The sequence below is a fragment of the Myxocyprinus asiaticus genome, chromosome 21 (genome assembly GCF_019703515.2).
Source record: "Myxocyprinus asiaticus isolate MX2 ecotype Aquarium Trade chromosome 21, UBuf_Myxa_2, whole genome shotgun sequence".
Lineage (NCBI taxonomy): Eukaryota > Metazoa > Chordata > Actinopteri > Cypriniformes > Catostomidae > Myxocyprinus > Myxocyprinus asiaticus.
This window is the reverse complement of record NC_059364.1, coordinates 16,598,641-16,616,169: the sequence shown is the minus strand read 5'-3', so window position 1 is coordinate 16,616,169 and position 17,529 is coordinate 16,598,641. Positions and strand designations below refer to the sequence as shown.

The following is a 17,529-nucleotide window of genomic DNA, read 5'->3' as shown; positions in this document are numbered from 1 at the left end:
ATCTGAAGGATGCGTATTTTCATGTACCAATTGCACCGCATCAGAATCGTTTTTTGAGATTTGCCTTCGAGGGAACTCTGTATCAATTCAAAGTCCTTCCTTTCAGTCTGTCTCTGGCTCCCCACACGTTCTTGAAATGTATTGATGTGGCGCTCGCCCCATTGAAAATTAACAGTGTGTATGTTTTGAATTACCTTGAGAATTGGATATTACTAGCCCAATCAGAGGCACTACTGAGCAAACACATTGACTTGCTGCTTTGCTATCTGAAAAATCTGGGTCTGAATGTCAACTGGGCGAAAAGCACACTTTCCCCCAGCCAGCAAATCTCCTTTTTAGGGGTTCGTCTCGACTCCGTGAGCATGTGTGCGCACCGCACGAGCGAGCGCATACAGACCATTCTTCAGTGTCTGTCTCAGTTCCAACTGGGGAATACACTGCCACTGAAGTCATTTCAGAGATTTCTGGGTTTTATGGTGGCAACATCCACCGTCATACAATTAGGTCAGTCAGAAAATTCTTAAGAAATGGTGACTGAGCGCCCACTTATATAGGAATAATGCACACCTAGGGGGCGAGGCTCAGACACCATTCCAAATCAGAGGATTGGCATGATTGTATAAGGGTTTCAACAAAGTCGTGTAAGGACACTTCCCCATAATGGTTATGGCAATGTCTCATTCCCTTTATCTCAGGGAACTGAGGTTACATGTGTAACAGGAGATGATTTCCAGTCCATTGCACCATCCACTGTAATACACTGAAACAACTTTGTTAGTCACAAAAGGGACATGCCAACCAAAGAGTCAGCACTGCCAAGCATAGCTGAGACTATGCAATTACTGCTAAAGCATTACTTTAACATTAACTGGTTCACGATTCAGTCTGAATCATTCTGACTGCTCACTCATGCACTGAATTTTTTAGAGCAGATTCTCACTAAAAACAGAAAACCGGATAATTCAGAAAACAGAAAACAAACACTTGATGGAGTGGAGTATTTATCTACAATCAATTGAAACTAAACCTGCAAATGCATCCTATTTTTCCCAATAATGAATAATGTTTTAAGTTCCACACTGGTATGTGCAGTGTATGAACAACATTGCAATTTAAATACATTTCCAACCAAGAGTATTAAATCACTAACAGTACAAGAAAACACTAAAAGTACCAAAAAGTTCCATGACATCACCTTGGCTTGGACAAAATGTAAATTCAATAAATATGTAAAATGTATGTAAATCAATCTGATAAGTATTCAATGCCTTGGCAAAAGCCTATATCAAAGTACAAAGGTGCTAGTACAGCTGACTATTTTTTATATTTCATATATATATATATATATATATTATGAAGCTACTTTTGGCGTGTGTGGTTACTTTCTATAAATGGTAGCATTCAGCTTAGCTAATTTTTCTGACCAGTACCATGCCATACCATTACCGTACCATGGTATCTGTACAGCTGACTATTTTTTATATTCATATTTATCAAAAATGTATGTAGTAAGAATATAGTGAGCAACTTTTGCCATGTAGCTTGTAGTATAACTAACTTCTTTCTTTAAAGTGTGGCATTCAACTTAAGTAGTTTTTCTGTAGTGGTGATGCTGCCACCCTTTGCCACCCCTTAGGTGTTTGGCCCCAGATAATAGACCTTTTTCACAGACTGTGATGACACGTTTCTGCCTTATTTAGCAGCTTAAATCTAGCCAACTTTTTTATATTATCAATTTTTAAAATATTGAGTGTAAATTTATAGCATTACTTGTGTTGCATTACCATGGAATTTGTTTAAAAAAAAAAAAGAATTACCATGACTGCAAGGGGGTTTCAATTACAGCTGTTGAGAGAGTGACAATAAATTCGCTTCTTTTCCCATCTGACTGTCCTAATCCATCGCTCTCTATTTTTTTCCTCTTCGGGAAAGTCATTCAAATTTAATAGTGGGTTTTTTATTTTGCTCTTGGAGCAAATGTGTAAGTGAAAATAATATTTGCTGTGAACTCTCATTCACTCCCACTAACCGCTGGATATTTACCTTGAAATCGTTTACTTCCGCGTTCCAAAACCAGTAGTGTGAAAAAGGTCTATAATGATACCTGTGTATATTTACAGTATAAGATGGAAAAAAATATTCTTCCCAACAAAAGGCTCTACACAATCATATATTATAACTCCGCATTAATGAGTCTAATATGGATTATTGTTGTGTGTGTAATTAAAACCATAAATCTGATGTGATGAATAGTTCATAATCCGATTGAAGCTCATTGAATTCGTCTCCTACTAAATAAGTGTTCCGTTCAAATGACCAAGTAGTGCTTAAAATAAATTTAGTGCGAAGTGTAAGTAAAACGACACTTTGAAAACACTATTGAATGAGAATGAGAAACGATCTTACACTTGCAAGGGCTTGTGTTGTGACGTCGGTGTTTAGTGCTGATGCGGAGACGCAGTTCAACTATCGTGGACGAAGTACACACAGTTCGGTCCTCTCACTAAACACAACAACAATATGAGCGAACCTAAAGACAATGAGAGAGGACAGTCCAACTCCGACAACAGTGAGGGAAAAGACTTGGTAGCTGCCAAAGATTTATATGACTTTGCGAAAACAACCAGAAAACCCCGTCCGGTAAGCGGTTGTTTGTATGTTTGTTTTTTTACCCGGTATAATTATAATATTATTATTATTATTATTATTATTATTATTATTATTATATAAGCTCCCTTTTATGCGAATGCTATTCTGATACCCCATCTTCACTTCTAGTGACACGATTAAATAGAACACTCCTATTATAATTAGCGAAGCTGTCAACACTACAAGCTTCATGTTGCTCAGCTGCAGTGTAGGGGGCCGTTCATACCGGACTCGCCCTTGCACTAAAAAGCTAAACGCATCGCAACGAATGTAAGAGAACAAATGTGTCCCGTTTATTAAATTCTTTTAAATCTGACACGGCGGTCCAGCACGCGACACTGAAAACGGTCAAATACATCCGTCTAGACTCTAGAGCATGTTTACATAGAAAAACAATTGAAAAAACGCGTTCGGTGTGAACGACCCCTAAATGAGCTGTTCGCGAATGGCAGAACAGCAGCCCGTATTTGAGAGCATATAGCAGCTTGTTTGTTTATTGTAATAATGTGCCTTCTTTGCCTTCTGCAGCCTAAACCCAGCAAAGCTGTAACGATTGCGGTGTCCTCGCGTACACTGTTTAACATGGTTAAAGAGAGGAAGGTGTTTGAAGAGGAGGGGCTGGAAAGGTACGTTGCGTACCAGCAGGAGATGGAGGATCAGCCTTTCACCCCAGGGGCCTCGTTTCCTTTCGTTAAGGTAACAACAGGTCTAAGCACTATAAATTATGTTTCAAACCCCTTTTGGATTGAAACTATTTAAAACCTGCCTGATCATAATAATAATAAATGTGTGCAATCATTTCTGTTCCCAGACGGACTTTGTCCATAATTTTATTGTGCATACATTCCATTGCAGGGCAGGACTCAAACACAGAGCATTATTATATGTCTAACATCAGGAAGCCTGTCTAATTGTTTGTTTTTTATTTAATATCACATTATTACACAAAACAATTACAAATCACAGTAGTGATGACAGAGATCACAACCATAGTGTTGGTCCTTCCATTCAAACAAACAAAACAAAACAAAACAAATAAACCATCCTTGCATTTAATTCATGAACAAAACAAGTCACGAGGTCACAATTATATAGTTAATTGATGGATTTACTGAGGACTTGTCCTGTGTGTGGCTTTTGAATATGCCAAAAATGGGCCCATCTTAAAAACATAAATGCTACTTAATTTTAAAATGTATTTCCAGATCTATACCATTAGCAGTTCCTATTTCTTCTTTGTTTCTCTTTGTTTCTTAAACAGGCACTGATTAATGTAAATGCTCGTTTGATAGAACTGTACCCAGACAGTGAAGAGCTATTTGATATTGTACTGATGACTAATAATCACGCCCAGGTCGGAGTTCGTCTCATCAACAGCATTAATCACTATGGTATGGAAAGAAAATAGTATGGTCCATGCGGTGTGGAATTCTGTGGCGTAGAGACTCATCAGAGCTATGAATCCATATAAAAGAGACCCTGAAGCTATTTAACCAAACAGTCTTATTTGATAAACTACAATTTAGACTTTAATGTTGATAATTGTTACATTCTTTAAAAGATGGTAGGCCAGTTTCTTAAAAAGACAAAGATTAACTACTTCCAGGAAAATATAGTATGTGCAGTTTTATCCAAGAACATGGACCAGGACTTAGCTAAAAAGACCAGTCTACAATAACTATCCGGTGACTTTGTAAATTATATACAGTATATTTATTTTTAGAGTTACATAAAATAACACAATGCATATCTACATACAGTATTATACTGTGTGACATAAATTATCTCTTTGTAGATCTAAATATTGAGAGATTTTGTATGACTGGTGGGGAAAGCCCGATTGGTTACCTAAAGGCATACATGACCAACCTTTACCTGTCCAAAGATTCAAAGAAGGTACAAGAAGCTATTGAAGAAGGTAAAAAAAAAAATGCATGCATTCTGATCTTACTGCATTTTTTCATTTCAGTGCAGGAATGCAATCTTTAAATTCTGAGCTGTGTGAATGTGAAGCTTAACTGACAATAATTGGCCATTTCCACAGGAATAGCAGCTGCCACAATGTTCACCTGTGACAGTGAGAATGAGCTCAGTGACACCCAGTTACGTGTAGCCTTCGACGGAGATGCTGTTCTGTTTTCCGACGAGTCAGAAATAATTGTTAAAGAACATGGATTGGACACCTTTTTTAAGCATGAGCAAGAATTTGAGAACAAGCCTCTTGCTAAGGTAGACTAAGGCTGAAAATTGTAAAAAAAAAAAAAAAACGCTACTAATTTTTACTAATAATACTGATGTTTCTCCATCATATCATTTTTAGAGCATAGGAAGTTAACATGATTTTACAGTACATACTGTTTGCATTCTTTTGCATGTTGCTTATTAAACAGTTGCACCACTCTCCCTAGGGCCCCCTGAAATGCTTCTTGGAAGCACTTGGTAAACTCCAGCGCAAGTTCTATGCAAAAAACCAGCGTATCAACTGCCCTATTCGCACGTACCTGGTTACAGCACGAAGTGCTGCCAGCGCTGGGGCACGTGTCCTAAAGACCTTACGAAGCTGGGGACTGGAGGTAGACGAGGCCCTTTTTCTGGCTGGGGCTCCTAAGGGGCCTCTCCTACAGAAGATCAGGCCTCACATCTTCTTCGACGATCAGATGTTTCATATTGAGGGAGCCCAGGAGCTGGGGACCATCGCTGCCCATGTGCCTTATGGAATTGGACAGAAGTACAATAAGGGGAAATGCATAGAAACAAATAATGCAGAAAAATAAGGAAACTATTTGATTATTATTAAATGCAAATGTCAGAGTCCCATCTTTTTAGGTACCTCAACATCCATTCAGTGTCTTAATTATGTTGTCTATACAATACCTCAAACATAAATATTTACTTATATTAATAATGAGTTGGAATTGTTGCTGAAGAGAAGATAATGCATGGAGGGCACAGATAGTTTGTTTTATTTATTTATTTTTAGGACAGATGGTTACATAAGTTAAATGTCTTGCTGGATTGCTTTCAATCAGATGCATTATAAATACAAAGAACCTACTGTGCTCAAAATGCACACCAGAAGTGGATTTCCTAGCATGTTATGTAAAGTACTAATCCATCTGAACTGTAAGGTTAAACAAAAACATACTTCATCCCTTCCTCTTTTTTTTAAATTAGAATGTGCAATAAGACAAATTTACAAGTCTTTGCACCTTGTTCACTAATATATATATTTTTTCCAATATTTAATAAGAATTTTATCTATAGTATCTATTGAATTCTATCTCAGGAAATATAAATAGTAAGCGCTGGTGAATTTAATTTATAGTGTAAAATTTTATTCTTGGATGTAAAATTATCAAGTTTGTTTTGTAGTCCACTGCTGTATTTTGGATACTTGTGTGGCGGTGACCCACCACCAGTGTTTCCTGGCAGATTTTACTGCAGTAATAATAAATGAACTGTGCCCTGATTAAATGTTGGAAGATGAAGGTGTGATGAAACCATGTATAATGTATTAGACGTTCTAATTTAGACCCTATAATGTTTCCCATGAGGTGTTCAGTATAATTGTGAGAAATAGGCCTCAGATGGAACAATGTGACCTTTTTATGCTGATGCTTGCGTATCTGCTTTGTATGTTTTCGGCACTGTCTTGAGCACAAAATGTACTTGGGACAGGTAAGATATTTTATCTGCCTGTCTGTGATATATCTATTAAATATTGTTATAAAACGATTCAAGTAAAACTCCTTGTATCTCTGCGATGGTTAGGATCCGTCTGTGGCACAACTGCGGTATGTGTCACTAGTCGCAGAACGATAATTCACAAAAACCGCAGTCAGCTCTCATGAGAGGTGAGGGTCTTTGTTGTTGAAGACTGTTTAAAGGGCCAGTCCTGTGGATGAAGTGCGCGGATTCCACTAACAGTTAGTAGGAGTTTCATTGCCGCATTCACTCTTCGTGATAGGAATGAACTTTGATAAAATCAGAGAATTGTTCATACCAAAAACCAAAACAAGAGACAATTTTGTTGTTTGAACAAAATGGGACAAACGATAAGTAGACCAATAGGAGACAAAACGCCCGTACATTGGATATTTAGAAATGAATGAATGAATGAATGTTATATTTATATAGCAACAAATATCTATAACAATATAACACACACACACACACACACACACACACACACACACACATATATATATATATATATATGAGCTTCTACAAACATTTGTGAAAGAATGGGCCGCTCTCAGGAGCTCAGTGAATTCCAGCGTGGTACTGTGATAGGATGCCACCTGTGCAACAAGTCCAGTCGTGAAATTTCCTCGCTACTAAATATTCCACAGTCAACTGTCAGTGGTATTATAACAAAGTGGAAGCGATTGGGAATGACAGCAACTCAGCCACGAAGTGGTAGGCCACGTAAAATGACAGAGCGGGGTCAGCGGATGCTGAGGCGCATAGTGCGCAGAGGTCGCCAACTTTCTGCAGAGTCAATCGCTACAGACCTCTAAAGTTCATGTGGCCTTCAGATTAGCTCAAGAACAGTGCGTAGAGAGCTTCATGGAATGGGTTTCCATGGCCGAGCAGCTGCATCCAAGCCATACATCACCAAGTGCAATGCAAAGCGTCGGATGCAGTGGTGTAAAGCACGCCGCCACTGGACTCTAGAGCAGTGGAGAAGCGTTCTCTGGAGTGACGAATCACACTTCTCCATCTGGCAATCTGATGGATGAGTCTGGGTTTGGTGGTTGCCAGGAGAACGGTACTTGTCTGACTGCATTGTGCCAACTGTGAAGTTTGGTGGAGGGGGATTATGGTGTGGGGTTGTTTTTCAGGAGCTGGGCTTGGCCCCTTAGTTCCAGTGAAAGGAACTCTGAATGCTTCAGCATACCAAGAGATTTTGGACAATTCCATGCTCTCAACTTTGTGGGAACAGTTTGGGGATGGCCCCTTCCTGTTCCAACATGACTGCGCACCAGTGCACAAAGCAAGGTCCATAAAGACATGGATGAGCGAGTTTGGTGTGGAAGAACTTGACTGGCCTGCACAGAGTCCTGACCTCAACCCGATAGAGCACCTTTGGGATGAATTAGAGCGAAGACTGCGAGCCAGGCCTTCTCGTCCAACATCAGTGTCTGACCTCACAAATGCGCTTCTGGAAGAATGGTCAAAAATTCCCATAAACACACTCCTAAACCTTGTGGAAAGCCTTCCCAGAAGAGTTGAAGCTGTTATAGCTGCAAAGGGTGGGGCGACGTCATATTAAACCCTATGGATTAAGAATGGGATGTCGCTTAAGGTCATATGCGTCTAAAGGCAGATGAGCGAATACTTTTGGCAATATAGTATAACAAATGTTTCGGAACCGAAACGTTTGTCAGTAACCTGACCAGGTGGTCAAGACAAAGGTGTACCATTTTTTACAAGAAAAAGGGAAAGACGGTAAGATAATGTTAAAACGAACACTAGATTTTCACACAGATGTTCAGACATATGACAGAATTTCTAATCAAATTATCAGACCGTAAATAAGATCTTTTGCCAGATTTGTTCAAAATGCATGCTTTTGTAATCATACCAGACTCTCCATTTTGTTTACTGGACTGAGATCTATTACATAAAATTGGTGCACAAATAGTTTTTGACAATGCTTCTCTGCAACTTATGTTTCCTGTTGTGTATTCAGTCACTGTGCCTACAGGAGGTGTGGGGGAGAATGTGAGCAGACAGCAACTGCTGGAGGCTGATGAAGCAATAATTAACCCCAGACTATGGGCTCAGCACAAAGATGAACCTGGCCTTATAGATGTGAAACCATATACAGCTAAATTAGCTTTAACCACTCCAGTATACTATAAGCAATATCCACTATCGATTGAAAAGGAAGAAGGTATTAGGACAATCATTGAGCAATTGATTGAACAAGGTATTCTAATACCAACACACTCTCCATACAATACTCTAATAAATCCTGTGAGAAAGGCTAACGGAACTTGGAGATTGACACAAGAATGATTTAATTGAACTACTTTCTCCAACAGTACCAGATGTACAAACAATTATTAATTTAATACCATCAACACATGGTCATTTTACTGTAAATGATTTATGTTCTGCCTTTTTAGTGTACCTGTTTCACCTGTCACCCAGCCATTGTTCGCATTCACCTACGGTGGCCAACAACATACACGGAGAAGGTTACAGAGATTCGCCGGCTGTCTTCTCAGCTGTTGTGCACTGTACATTACAGGATGTGAAACTGCCACCTGACACATGCCTGTTGCAGTATGCCAACAACATCATGGTTACTGCTGAAACATCAGAGGATTGCAGAAAAGCATCAATTATTAATTGAAGCTACAGTGGGTCAAACAAAAGGTTGAATACCTTGGACATGTGCTAACAAAGGGGACTGTACGCATGTCTGCAATTCGAATCAAGACAATTTCGCAACACTGAACAATGATGATGCAATCCAATGGACTACGGAAATGGACTTGGCATTTAAACATCTGAAGTAATGCCTTGGGAAACCACCAGCACTGGGTCTTACAGACTACAGCAAGCCTTTCCATCTGTACGTGCACGAGGCTGGGGGGACTGCCGCTGCAATCCTTGCCCAGGAACACGGGGGTTCTTACTGCCCGGTGGCGTATTTATCTAAAACTCTGGATTTGGTTGCAAAGGGCTTCTCTGGTTGTCTGGGAGCAGTTGCTGTACCAGCGATGATGGTACAGGATGCAGAACAAGTTGTGCTGATGGTACAGGATGCAGAACAAGTTGTGCTTTCTCATCCTCTGACTGTGCACACAACTCACCAGGTAGGTGCTATTATGCACAATATTTCAACACAACACATGACTGCACAAAGACGGTCTGGTTGTGAAGCTATTTTAACATCTATTGCTAATTTGACTCTAAAACCAACCAGTGTGGTCCACGGACCAACAATCCATCTGCATAATTTGTTGGTTCAGAGCACTTTCGATTGTATGGAGAGAATACAGGTTTCCACTGCATGCAGACCAGATGTTTCTGCATCTGCTCTGCAAGAGGGGAGACACTGGTATGTAGATGGCTCATGCTATAAACCAAATGACAATGTGTACTGGTGTGTTTACGCAATTACAGAGCTACCCAATCAAATTATTGAAGCATACTCGTTACCATACAAATCAGCACAAGCTGCTGAACTAGTAGCGTTAACAAGAGCATGTCAATTGGCAAAAGGCCAATGCATAAATATATATACAGATTCAAAGTATGCATATGGGGTAGTGCACGATTTTGCAAAATTATGGGAAGAAAGAAACTATAAAACTTTGTATGGAAAACCAGTATCACATCACAATGTGATAGCAGATTTGATTAAAACAGCACAGCTGCCTTCCAAATTAGCAGTAATCAAAGTGGCAGACCATGCAAAGGGCAAAGGGCAACAGGCTTGCAGATGAAGTAGCAAAGTGGGCAGCAAAAGAAGTAATTCATAGCCCACACATAGGTGAATGAGATACCAAAGTAGGCATCATATCAATGACCAATATCAGCAATAGTGCTGTTGTGCAGACATTATCATAGCATATCACATATTTCAAAAGAAAAGGTGATACAGACGATTAATGAATTGTATTGCATTGCAAACGTGAGAAAAACAGTCTCTTTAATTGTAGATGCATGCTTAGTGTGTGCACAAAATAACAACAATAAAAGATATGTTGACTAAGGCATGCCTGGAAAAAGGCCGAAAATGGGTAGATACTACCAGCAGTCTTAACAGAGATAAGTATGACTCCATCAGCAACAACAAGACTGTCTCCATTTGAAATACTAATGGGTAGGCCTTTCCTGACCCCTTGTGACAAAGGCCGTGCATGCTCTTTGTTTACAGGTGATTTGGAGGTGGTAGTAGCTGATTACATGGATTCCCTTGTCAAAACATTGAATAGCATAAATGGTGGTTTCTTTTTCTCTCCCTCTGCCCACAGAAAAGCCCACTCACCCATTTGTTCCAAACCAGCAGGTCCTAGTGAAGTGGCTGAAAACAACGAAGCTCGGTGAGCACAATTATCTGGGTCCAACAACAGTTCTGGTGGTAACCAGGATGGGGGTTCTGACAGATCTGCAACCACAGTGGATACACGCAAGCCGTGTAAAGCCTGCACCTGGGGAGAGCCTGACTATTTCGAAAGCGAACGGTGAAAGTACTGGAGGAGCTGAACACGCAGCGCCAGTGCCTAAATGGGAACTTGAGAATTAGATGGGATGAAGACATGGATAGATGGATAGATGAGACATGGATAGATGATGGTGATGCACCACATACCTATGCTACCAATTTGTGGTGGAAACTAGCTAACTTTATGGCCAAAAACATGGGAAAGAAAGGTAGTCGTTATGTATGCATATGCTGTACAGTGCATCTACACCAGCGGTAAAGGTACACTGCTCTGCCGGAATTGTGGACAAGTAGATGTGCCATGGTACAATTAAGTGACCACACCATGGTGGTCTGAGCTATTGAGAAAACAACAAATAGAAGTAGTCTAAGTCATCCCAGTACCACACCGAGAGAACACAGATTATGGACAGGAACAGAGAAATTCTTTGGAGCACTGTTCCCACAAGTGGGTGTTACAGTAATACAGAAAGAAGTTAAAATGACTAAATATGAATTGATATCATTCATAAATTCGACAAAAACAATGATTGACGCAGTACGCCAAGAACTAAAAGGCCTAAGATTAACAGTGCTACAAAATAGACTGGTCCTTGACCAGTTAACAGCTGCCAGTGGAGGAGCATGTGTTATCATAGGAACGAGTTGCTGTACTTTCATTACAGAAAACGATGAAGATGGACATTCCATGGAAATGGGCCTGAAAAACATGACGAAGATAGCAGCGGACTTGACAGTGAGAGAAACTGTAGATGATGTCAACGACTTATTGACACGGTTAAATGGTTGAAAAAAATGTTTTTTGAATGCTTTAATACCTAAAGGAGTAATTTTACTTGTTATAGCATTACTGATTTGTTATGTGATTCCATGTGCTAAAGCATTGGTCAATAGGACCATTGATAATGCTTTGAATGCTAATTACGCTCTGATAAACCTTGAAGATGCTGATAGAGATGGTTATGGGACACATTGGGAGGAATATGATGGTAATGAGTAAAAGACAGAATGTAAGGTAAACGAGATTTGATTTTTGAATAGCCATCTGAGGAACTTGTCTCTTCAAGACAAAAGTGGGCAATGTGAGAAATAGGCCTCAGATGGAACAATGTGACCTTTTTATGCTTATGCTTGCTATCTGCTTTGTATGTTTTCGGCACTGTCTTGAGCACAAAATGTACTTGATAAGAATGTACTTCTGTAAACGAGAGGAAACAACCCCATATATGGAGGATTGGGGGGTGGGGGGTTCAAGGTAAAGGGTTAACCAGCCTTGTGTGACAAGAACCATATAACCCCATGCTTTCTTTTAATAAATTAAAGAACTGCTTGTGACATTCTGTGTCCGTGTATTTCTTCCCACCAGTAAATTCGAAGGCAGAATAAAGCACCCGAATCGTATTTTACTAACAATAATCAAATTTGTTATGTCTACATTCAAATGTGTTGAGCACTGTTATAAAACACTGAATTTATTCATTATGATGATCATTTAATTTTGCCATCTTTTTTGGTATATGGTTTCTCTTTTGCGTCTAAAAATAGCATACATAATTTCAGTTTATCATGGTTAGCCAAACACAACGAATGCGCATGCGTTTTAAACTGTTGACTTATGGGTATTGCAGTTTAATAACGTTCCAGTCACTTCCCGCACGCGTGATTGTTTACATCTACAAACCTGCTTGCAAACTGGACGTTGTTGATGGCCACAGGCAGATCAGCAGTGAACCTGAGCACGTTCTCCAATATAAACATTTTGATGAACGCGTCGACATGCTGCGGGGCAAAACCATTATCGTGACGGGGGCAAACAGTGGCATTGGAAAAGCCACGACCGTGGAGTTGCTGAGGCGTCAGGGCCGGGTGATCATGGCATGTAGAGACCGAGAGCGGGCAGAGAAAGCAGCCCACGAGATCAAGCAGGAGGCCGGACCGGAGCAAGGGGATCTAGTGATTAAACTCTTGGACCTGGCATCGCTTAGATCTGTCCGTAGATTTTGCGAAGAGATAATCAAGGTACGATCATATTTATTAATGGAGGCGACTGCACCAGGCCAGTGCCTTATTTCTACTGTCTAGGTGTGTAAAAAAAACTGAAAGTATAAATGTAGGATACAAATAGTATCAAATGGCCTTACTGTTTACAACATACAAAGGGTAGGCATGAATGAATGCATGGTCGAGAAGCGCACTTGAGTTTGAGCGCTTCAAACGAAGGGCGAGCGGAAATGATTGTATTGCAGAGTAAAGATGCTCTGTATTGCAAGCTTTCCAGGCGTGATCAGTGTTCTCATGAATAAACCGGTAGATATACGAGTATGTATTGATTGTAAAAAAAATAAAATAAAATAATAATAATAATAATAATAATATATATATATATATATAAGTATTTCAAGGTTAAGACAGAAGACTGAATTCTATATATTTCAAACACATAGTCTTTTCTTTTCTTTTTTTTTTTTACTACTACATCATCATTTACATTAAATGATCAGAACTGAAACAGTCAGATTTGTATATCAAAATTATATACTGTACTCTATTTACTATTTGTTTTGGCAGATACACAATCCACAGGGCCTTAACTCTACAACTACTACAGCTTAACTCAATCGGTGCAATGCTGTTCCTCAGATTAATGGCCTATGTTAGAATATGTGTGCAAATGAAACATTTCATTGGGTATAGGTGATATTGCTCCTGCTTCTACACATTTTGCACACATTATAAAGTGTTGTGTTAAAGGTTAGGAAGAATGGCCAAAAAAGGGGGATATATTCTGTGTTCAATACAAGTTTGCTCAATCGACAGCATTTGTGGCATAATATTGATTACTACAAAAAAGAATTTTGACTTGTCCCACCTTTTCTTTAAAAACACAAAGAAAAGCAAACATTAAGGTTACAGTGAGACACCTACAATGGAAGTAGGTAAATGGAGGCCAATTTTAGGAGGCTTTAAAGGCAGAAATTTGGAGCTTCTCATTTTATAACAGCACATACATTGATTCTTCTATTAAACATATTATTTGAGCAGAAAAATTCTTTAAATTGACGTTTTTGCGGGATTACAGGGTTTACGCTGTTATGTTGTCATGGCAATTAAATTGTAAGGTTAGCGAGTGATTTAATCACACAAAACTCATGTTAACACACATATTGTTTACGTCTTGTGGATATACTTTTGAAATTGAGTATTTCAACATTTACAGACAGGCCCCATTCACTTACTTTGTAAGTGCCTCACTTTAACCCAGATTTTTTTTTTTTTTTTTTAAGAAAGGGACAAGTTGAAATTAATTTTTGTGGTAATCAACATACTCAGACATTTACAATTTGGCAACTCTGTTGTATCTCATACAGGAAGAGCCAAGGATTGATGTCCTTATCAACAATGCTGGCATCTACCAGTGTCCTTACACCATAACAGAAGATGGATTTGAGTTGCAGTTCGCTGTCAATCATCTTGGCCACTTCTTGCTCACCAGCCTCTTGCTGGACCTCCTCAAGCGCTCTGCCCCTAGCCGCATCATTGTGGTATCCTCCAAGCTCTACAAGTATGGTGACATTAACTTTGATGACCTGAACAGTGAGCAGAGCTATGATAAAGCTTTCGCTTATGCACGGAGTAAACTGGCCAATCTTCTCTTCACACTGGAGCTCTCTCACAAACTAGAGGAGACAGGAGTGACCGTAAATGCTCTCACCCCAGGGATCGTTAGGACTAACCTGGGCAGGCACATCCACATCCCACTGCTAGTGAAGCCTCTGTTTAACCTGGCTTCCCGAGCCTTCTTCAAGTCCCCCGAGGAGGGAGCACAGACTTCCATCTACCTGGCCTGCTCCCCAGATGTGGAGGGCGTTCTGGGTAAGTGCTTTGCTAACTGCCAGGAGGAGCAGTTGTTAGCTAAAGCCACTAATGAAGAGGTGGCCAAGAAACTGTGGGACATCAGTGAAGTGATGGTGGGCATCACGACCTGAAGGAAGGAAAGACAGAAAAGAAGACTTGATCGTAATGTTCATGATTCTTTTTAAATAGCTAAATACAAGTGATGCATGAAGTAACGTCTTGATTGAAAAATAATGCACTTTCCTTTTTTTTTGCCACCAATTATTTTAGGTTGACTTTGTGTTGGAAGGCAAATATGCCATGAAACATGAACAAAATGTACTCCTCTGCACCACAGGAGGGAGCTGTTTTTGCCATTCATAAACATTTACTGTATGCAGTACATTTGAAATGCTAACTGTAAAGATTGTTAGTTCTACTGCAACAATAACAGTGCTTGTGTGTATTTCTGTTAGGCTTTTCACATTTTAAATTTTTAACCCACGGTCAGTTTTAACCCTGGATTAACATAATATTAGGTTATCTTGTTTTATGTTTCACAGTGTTCATACTTTACCCTGGATTAGTCCATCTGTGGAAATGAAATGTAAATCTGTAAGGAAAATCCGCTCTGGTTGCCTCAAGCCTTCTGAAATACACAACTAAAAGTAATATATTTTCTTCATTCCAATTCAAAACATTTTAAAGTTTATTTCCTTCAGACCAGTTTGTCTAACCCTCTGGAACATGGCCTTAAAGAGTTAAACATGGCCTTAAAGAGATAGTTAACCCAAAAATGAAAACTCTCACCCTCGTGCCATCCCAGATGACATACTTTCTTCTGCTGCACACAAACAAAGATTTTTAGAAGAATATCTCACCTCTGTTGGTCCTTACAGTGCAAGTTTATGTGGCTTTTATGTGATTTGTGAAGCTTCAAAAGGTCTTGTCACCATTCATTTGCATTGTAAGGACCAACAGAGCGGAGGATATTCTTCTAAAATCTTTGTTTGTGTTATGCTGAAGAAAGTAAGTCATCTGGGATGGGATGAGGGTAAATGATGAGAGAATTTTCATTTTTGGGTGAACTATCTTTTTAACATGGGTTTCAAAAGACATTTATCCAGTGTTAAGCGCCGAGTGAAACGCATTTATGGTGTATTAATGCATTTTCCAACTCAGCACAGTTTCAACTACACATTTGTTATTTAAAACACACACACACACACACACATTTTCAGTGGGGAATCACTACCGACAATGTGGTTGAGACTAGATGGATTATTAAATTGAGAATCGTCACAAAAAACTTTTAGGTCTAATCTCTTCTGTGACCAAGCACTTGGTGATGGTCATTATATTGTGCCTAATTTCTGCTTCACAGATTGTTAAATGTGTCTGCTGCTAGCAGTGTGACTATACTGTACACATTGCATGTAATTTGCACTTCTCTTACCAAAGATCAGGGAGATTGAGATATAAATCTATAGAGGCATTTAATAAAAATGCATTAAACAAAGCACTGTATTAAAAGTATAGATATCTTTTTTATTATTGAGTATTTGCTTCAAACATGTAAACTATGCATTCAGAATGAAAGTGTGAAAATGACTTATTTTGCTTTTTTGGCAAATACTGATCACATCTCTTGAATAGTGACTCATTCTCTTCTCTTTTAAAGGGGTCTTGACATGAGGAATTACATTTTCCTTAATCTTTTGACATATAAGAGGTCATTGTACTATTAAAACATGTTGTAAGTTTCAGAGCTCAAAACTTCCTCCTCACTGCAAAAAGAGAATTTGTTAAAACCAAGCTGCCAAAACGACTCGTTCCCTGCTTCCTCCACATTGTGATGTCACACTGTGGTAGACATTTGCATCTGACCGCCTCCACAACAACACATCAATGCCTACTTTACCGCATTACTTCCGTAGCCTGCCCAGTAGTGGTGATCAGTGAGATGGCAAGAAGAGGGCAGGTCAATCAAGAGCAGAGAGCCAATCATGACAGTGGGGGTTTACTGTCAAGTCTTAAAGGAGAATCAGCACCAAAACTGTGTTTGTTTTTTTTTTTTTGTTGTGCAAAAAACTTTACTTATATTATAAGTGACCCTGAAGGAACATATTAAAATAATTTTAAAAAGCATATCATGACCCCTTTAAAGTGTAACTATATAAAAAAGGTTGAAATATCAGGCCTAATTCATTTGTTGTGTGCACAGTTTAAGCGGTTTTGTATTTTACCCATGGGGAATAAAAAATTATTTGAAATACTTAGTAAATACAAAATTGTGACTTTTTCCAAAGTATCTCTGTGTTACCTAACCATAGGTGTGGTAATTCCAATGATAAACTGTCTTCCTATTAAACAGTCTAATTTCTGGGTGTTTTTCATGGTTTAATCTTGCAGTACTCTGTAACATTTAAATTGTATTTTATTTTTCTATGCAAAAGGAAATGCTTTGGGCAGCCAACTTGGCCTAACGAATATTGTGCTGTACAAATTACATAGTTAAGATTTTAACTACAGCACAGTTCATATAATTGAAAAATAGTCTGATGGTTGTTTTTGAGGGGCTCATTAGCAGAACAATTTTGGAATTAAAGCAATAACCCTCTCTGCTTTCAGAGTTCACTTGCCATCTAATTAACCGTTCTAGGAGCTGTTACAGTACAATTCAACTACTTGCCTTCACACAGACTCGCATACAAAGAAAGTACACACTCCTTTCACTCTGCGTCTCCCTCCCTCTAAATTATGATTGCCTTGAATGTTTTCTCTTAGTGTTCGCTGTCTATGTGAGAATGGTAGCAATCCTGATGGGCTCCTAATGCTTTTCCCACCTGTGTTTGCCATTA

At 39.1% G+C, this 17,529-nt stretch overlaps 2 protein-coding genes and 1 long non-coding RNA gene across 4 annotated transcripts; all 3 read left to right on the top strand.

Annotated features, from left to right (window-relative positions):
- The first annotated feature begins 2,462 nt into the window (after positions 1 to 2,462).
- On the top strand, positions 2,463 to 6,774 carry nt5c1ba (5'-nucleotidase, cytosolic IB a). Its single transcript, XM_051648995.1, has 6 exons — positions 2,463 to 2,640; positions 3,178 to 3,345; positions 3,911 to 4,040; positions 4,445 to 4,567; positions 4,694 to 4,878; positions 5,058 to 6,774. The coding sequence occupies exons 1-6, from the start codon at positions 2,521 to 2,523 to the stop codon at positions 5,421 to 5,423; spliced, it is 1,092 nt and encodes a 363-aa protein (XP_051504955.1). The 5' UTR covers positions 2,463 to 2,520; the 3' UTR covers positions 5,424 to 6,774.
- A 102-nt stretch (positions 6,775 to 6,876) lies between these two features.
- Positions 6,877 to 12,157, top strand: LOC127412524 (uncharacterized). The gene is made up of 3 exons (XR_007892429.1): positions 6,877 to 8,584; positions 8,784 to 9,479; positions 10,644 to 12,157. It is a non-coding gene; the product is annotated as an uncharacterized LOC127412524 (long non-coding RNA).
- Positions 12,158 to 12,473: 316 nt separating this feature from the next.
- On the top strand, positions 12,474 to 17,105 carry rdh14a (retinol dehydrogenase 14a). Of its 2 annotated transcripts, XM_051648996.1 has the most exons (3): positions 12,476 to 12,853; positions 14,203 to 14,851; positions 14,960 to 17,105. In XM_051648996.1, exons 1-2 carry the CDS (start codon positions 12,611 to 12,613, stop codon positions 14,818 to 14,820), a joined length of 861 nt encoding a protein of 286 aa, XP_051504956.1. In that variant the 5' UTR covers positions 12,476 to 12,610; the 3' UTR covers positions 14,821 to 14,851; positions 14,960 to 17,105. The 2 variants fall into 2 exon arrangements, with proteins under 2 accessions (XP_051504957.1, XP_051504956.1); XM_051648997.1 differs by having other exon boundaries at positions 12,474 to 12,853; positions 14,203 to 17,103.
- The last annotated feature ends 424 nt before the right edge of the window (positions 17,106 to 17,529 follow it).

Coding starts and splice junctions, on each gene's coding strand:
- nt5c1ba (XM_051648995.1), top strand. CDS start 2,521: ATGAGCGAACCTAAAGACAATGAGAGAGGACAGTCCAACTCCGACAAC. Junction 2,641..3,177: donor CAACCAGAAAACCCCGTCCG/GTAAGCGGTTGT, acceptor TGCCTTCTGCAG/CCTAAACCCAGCAAAGCTGT. Junction 4,041..4,444: donor CAACAGCATTAATCACTATG/GTATGGAAAGAA, acceptor ATCTCTTTGTAG/ATCTAAATATTGAGAGATTT.
- rdh14a (XM_051648996.1), top strand. CDS start 12,611: ATGCTGCGGGGCAAAACCATTATCGTGACGGGGGCAAACAGTGGCATT. Junction 12,854..14,202: donor TTTGCGAAGAGATAATCAAG/GTACGATCATAT, acceptor TATCTCATACAG/GAAGAGCCAAGGATTGATGT.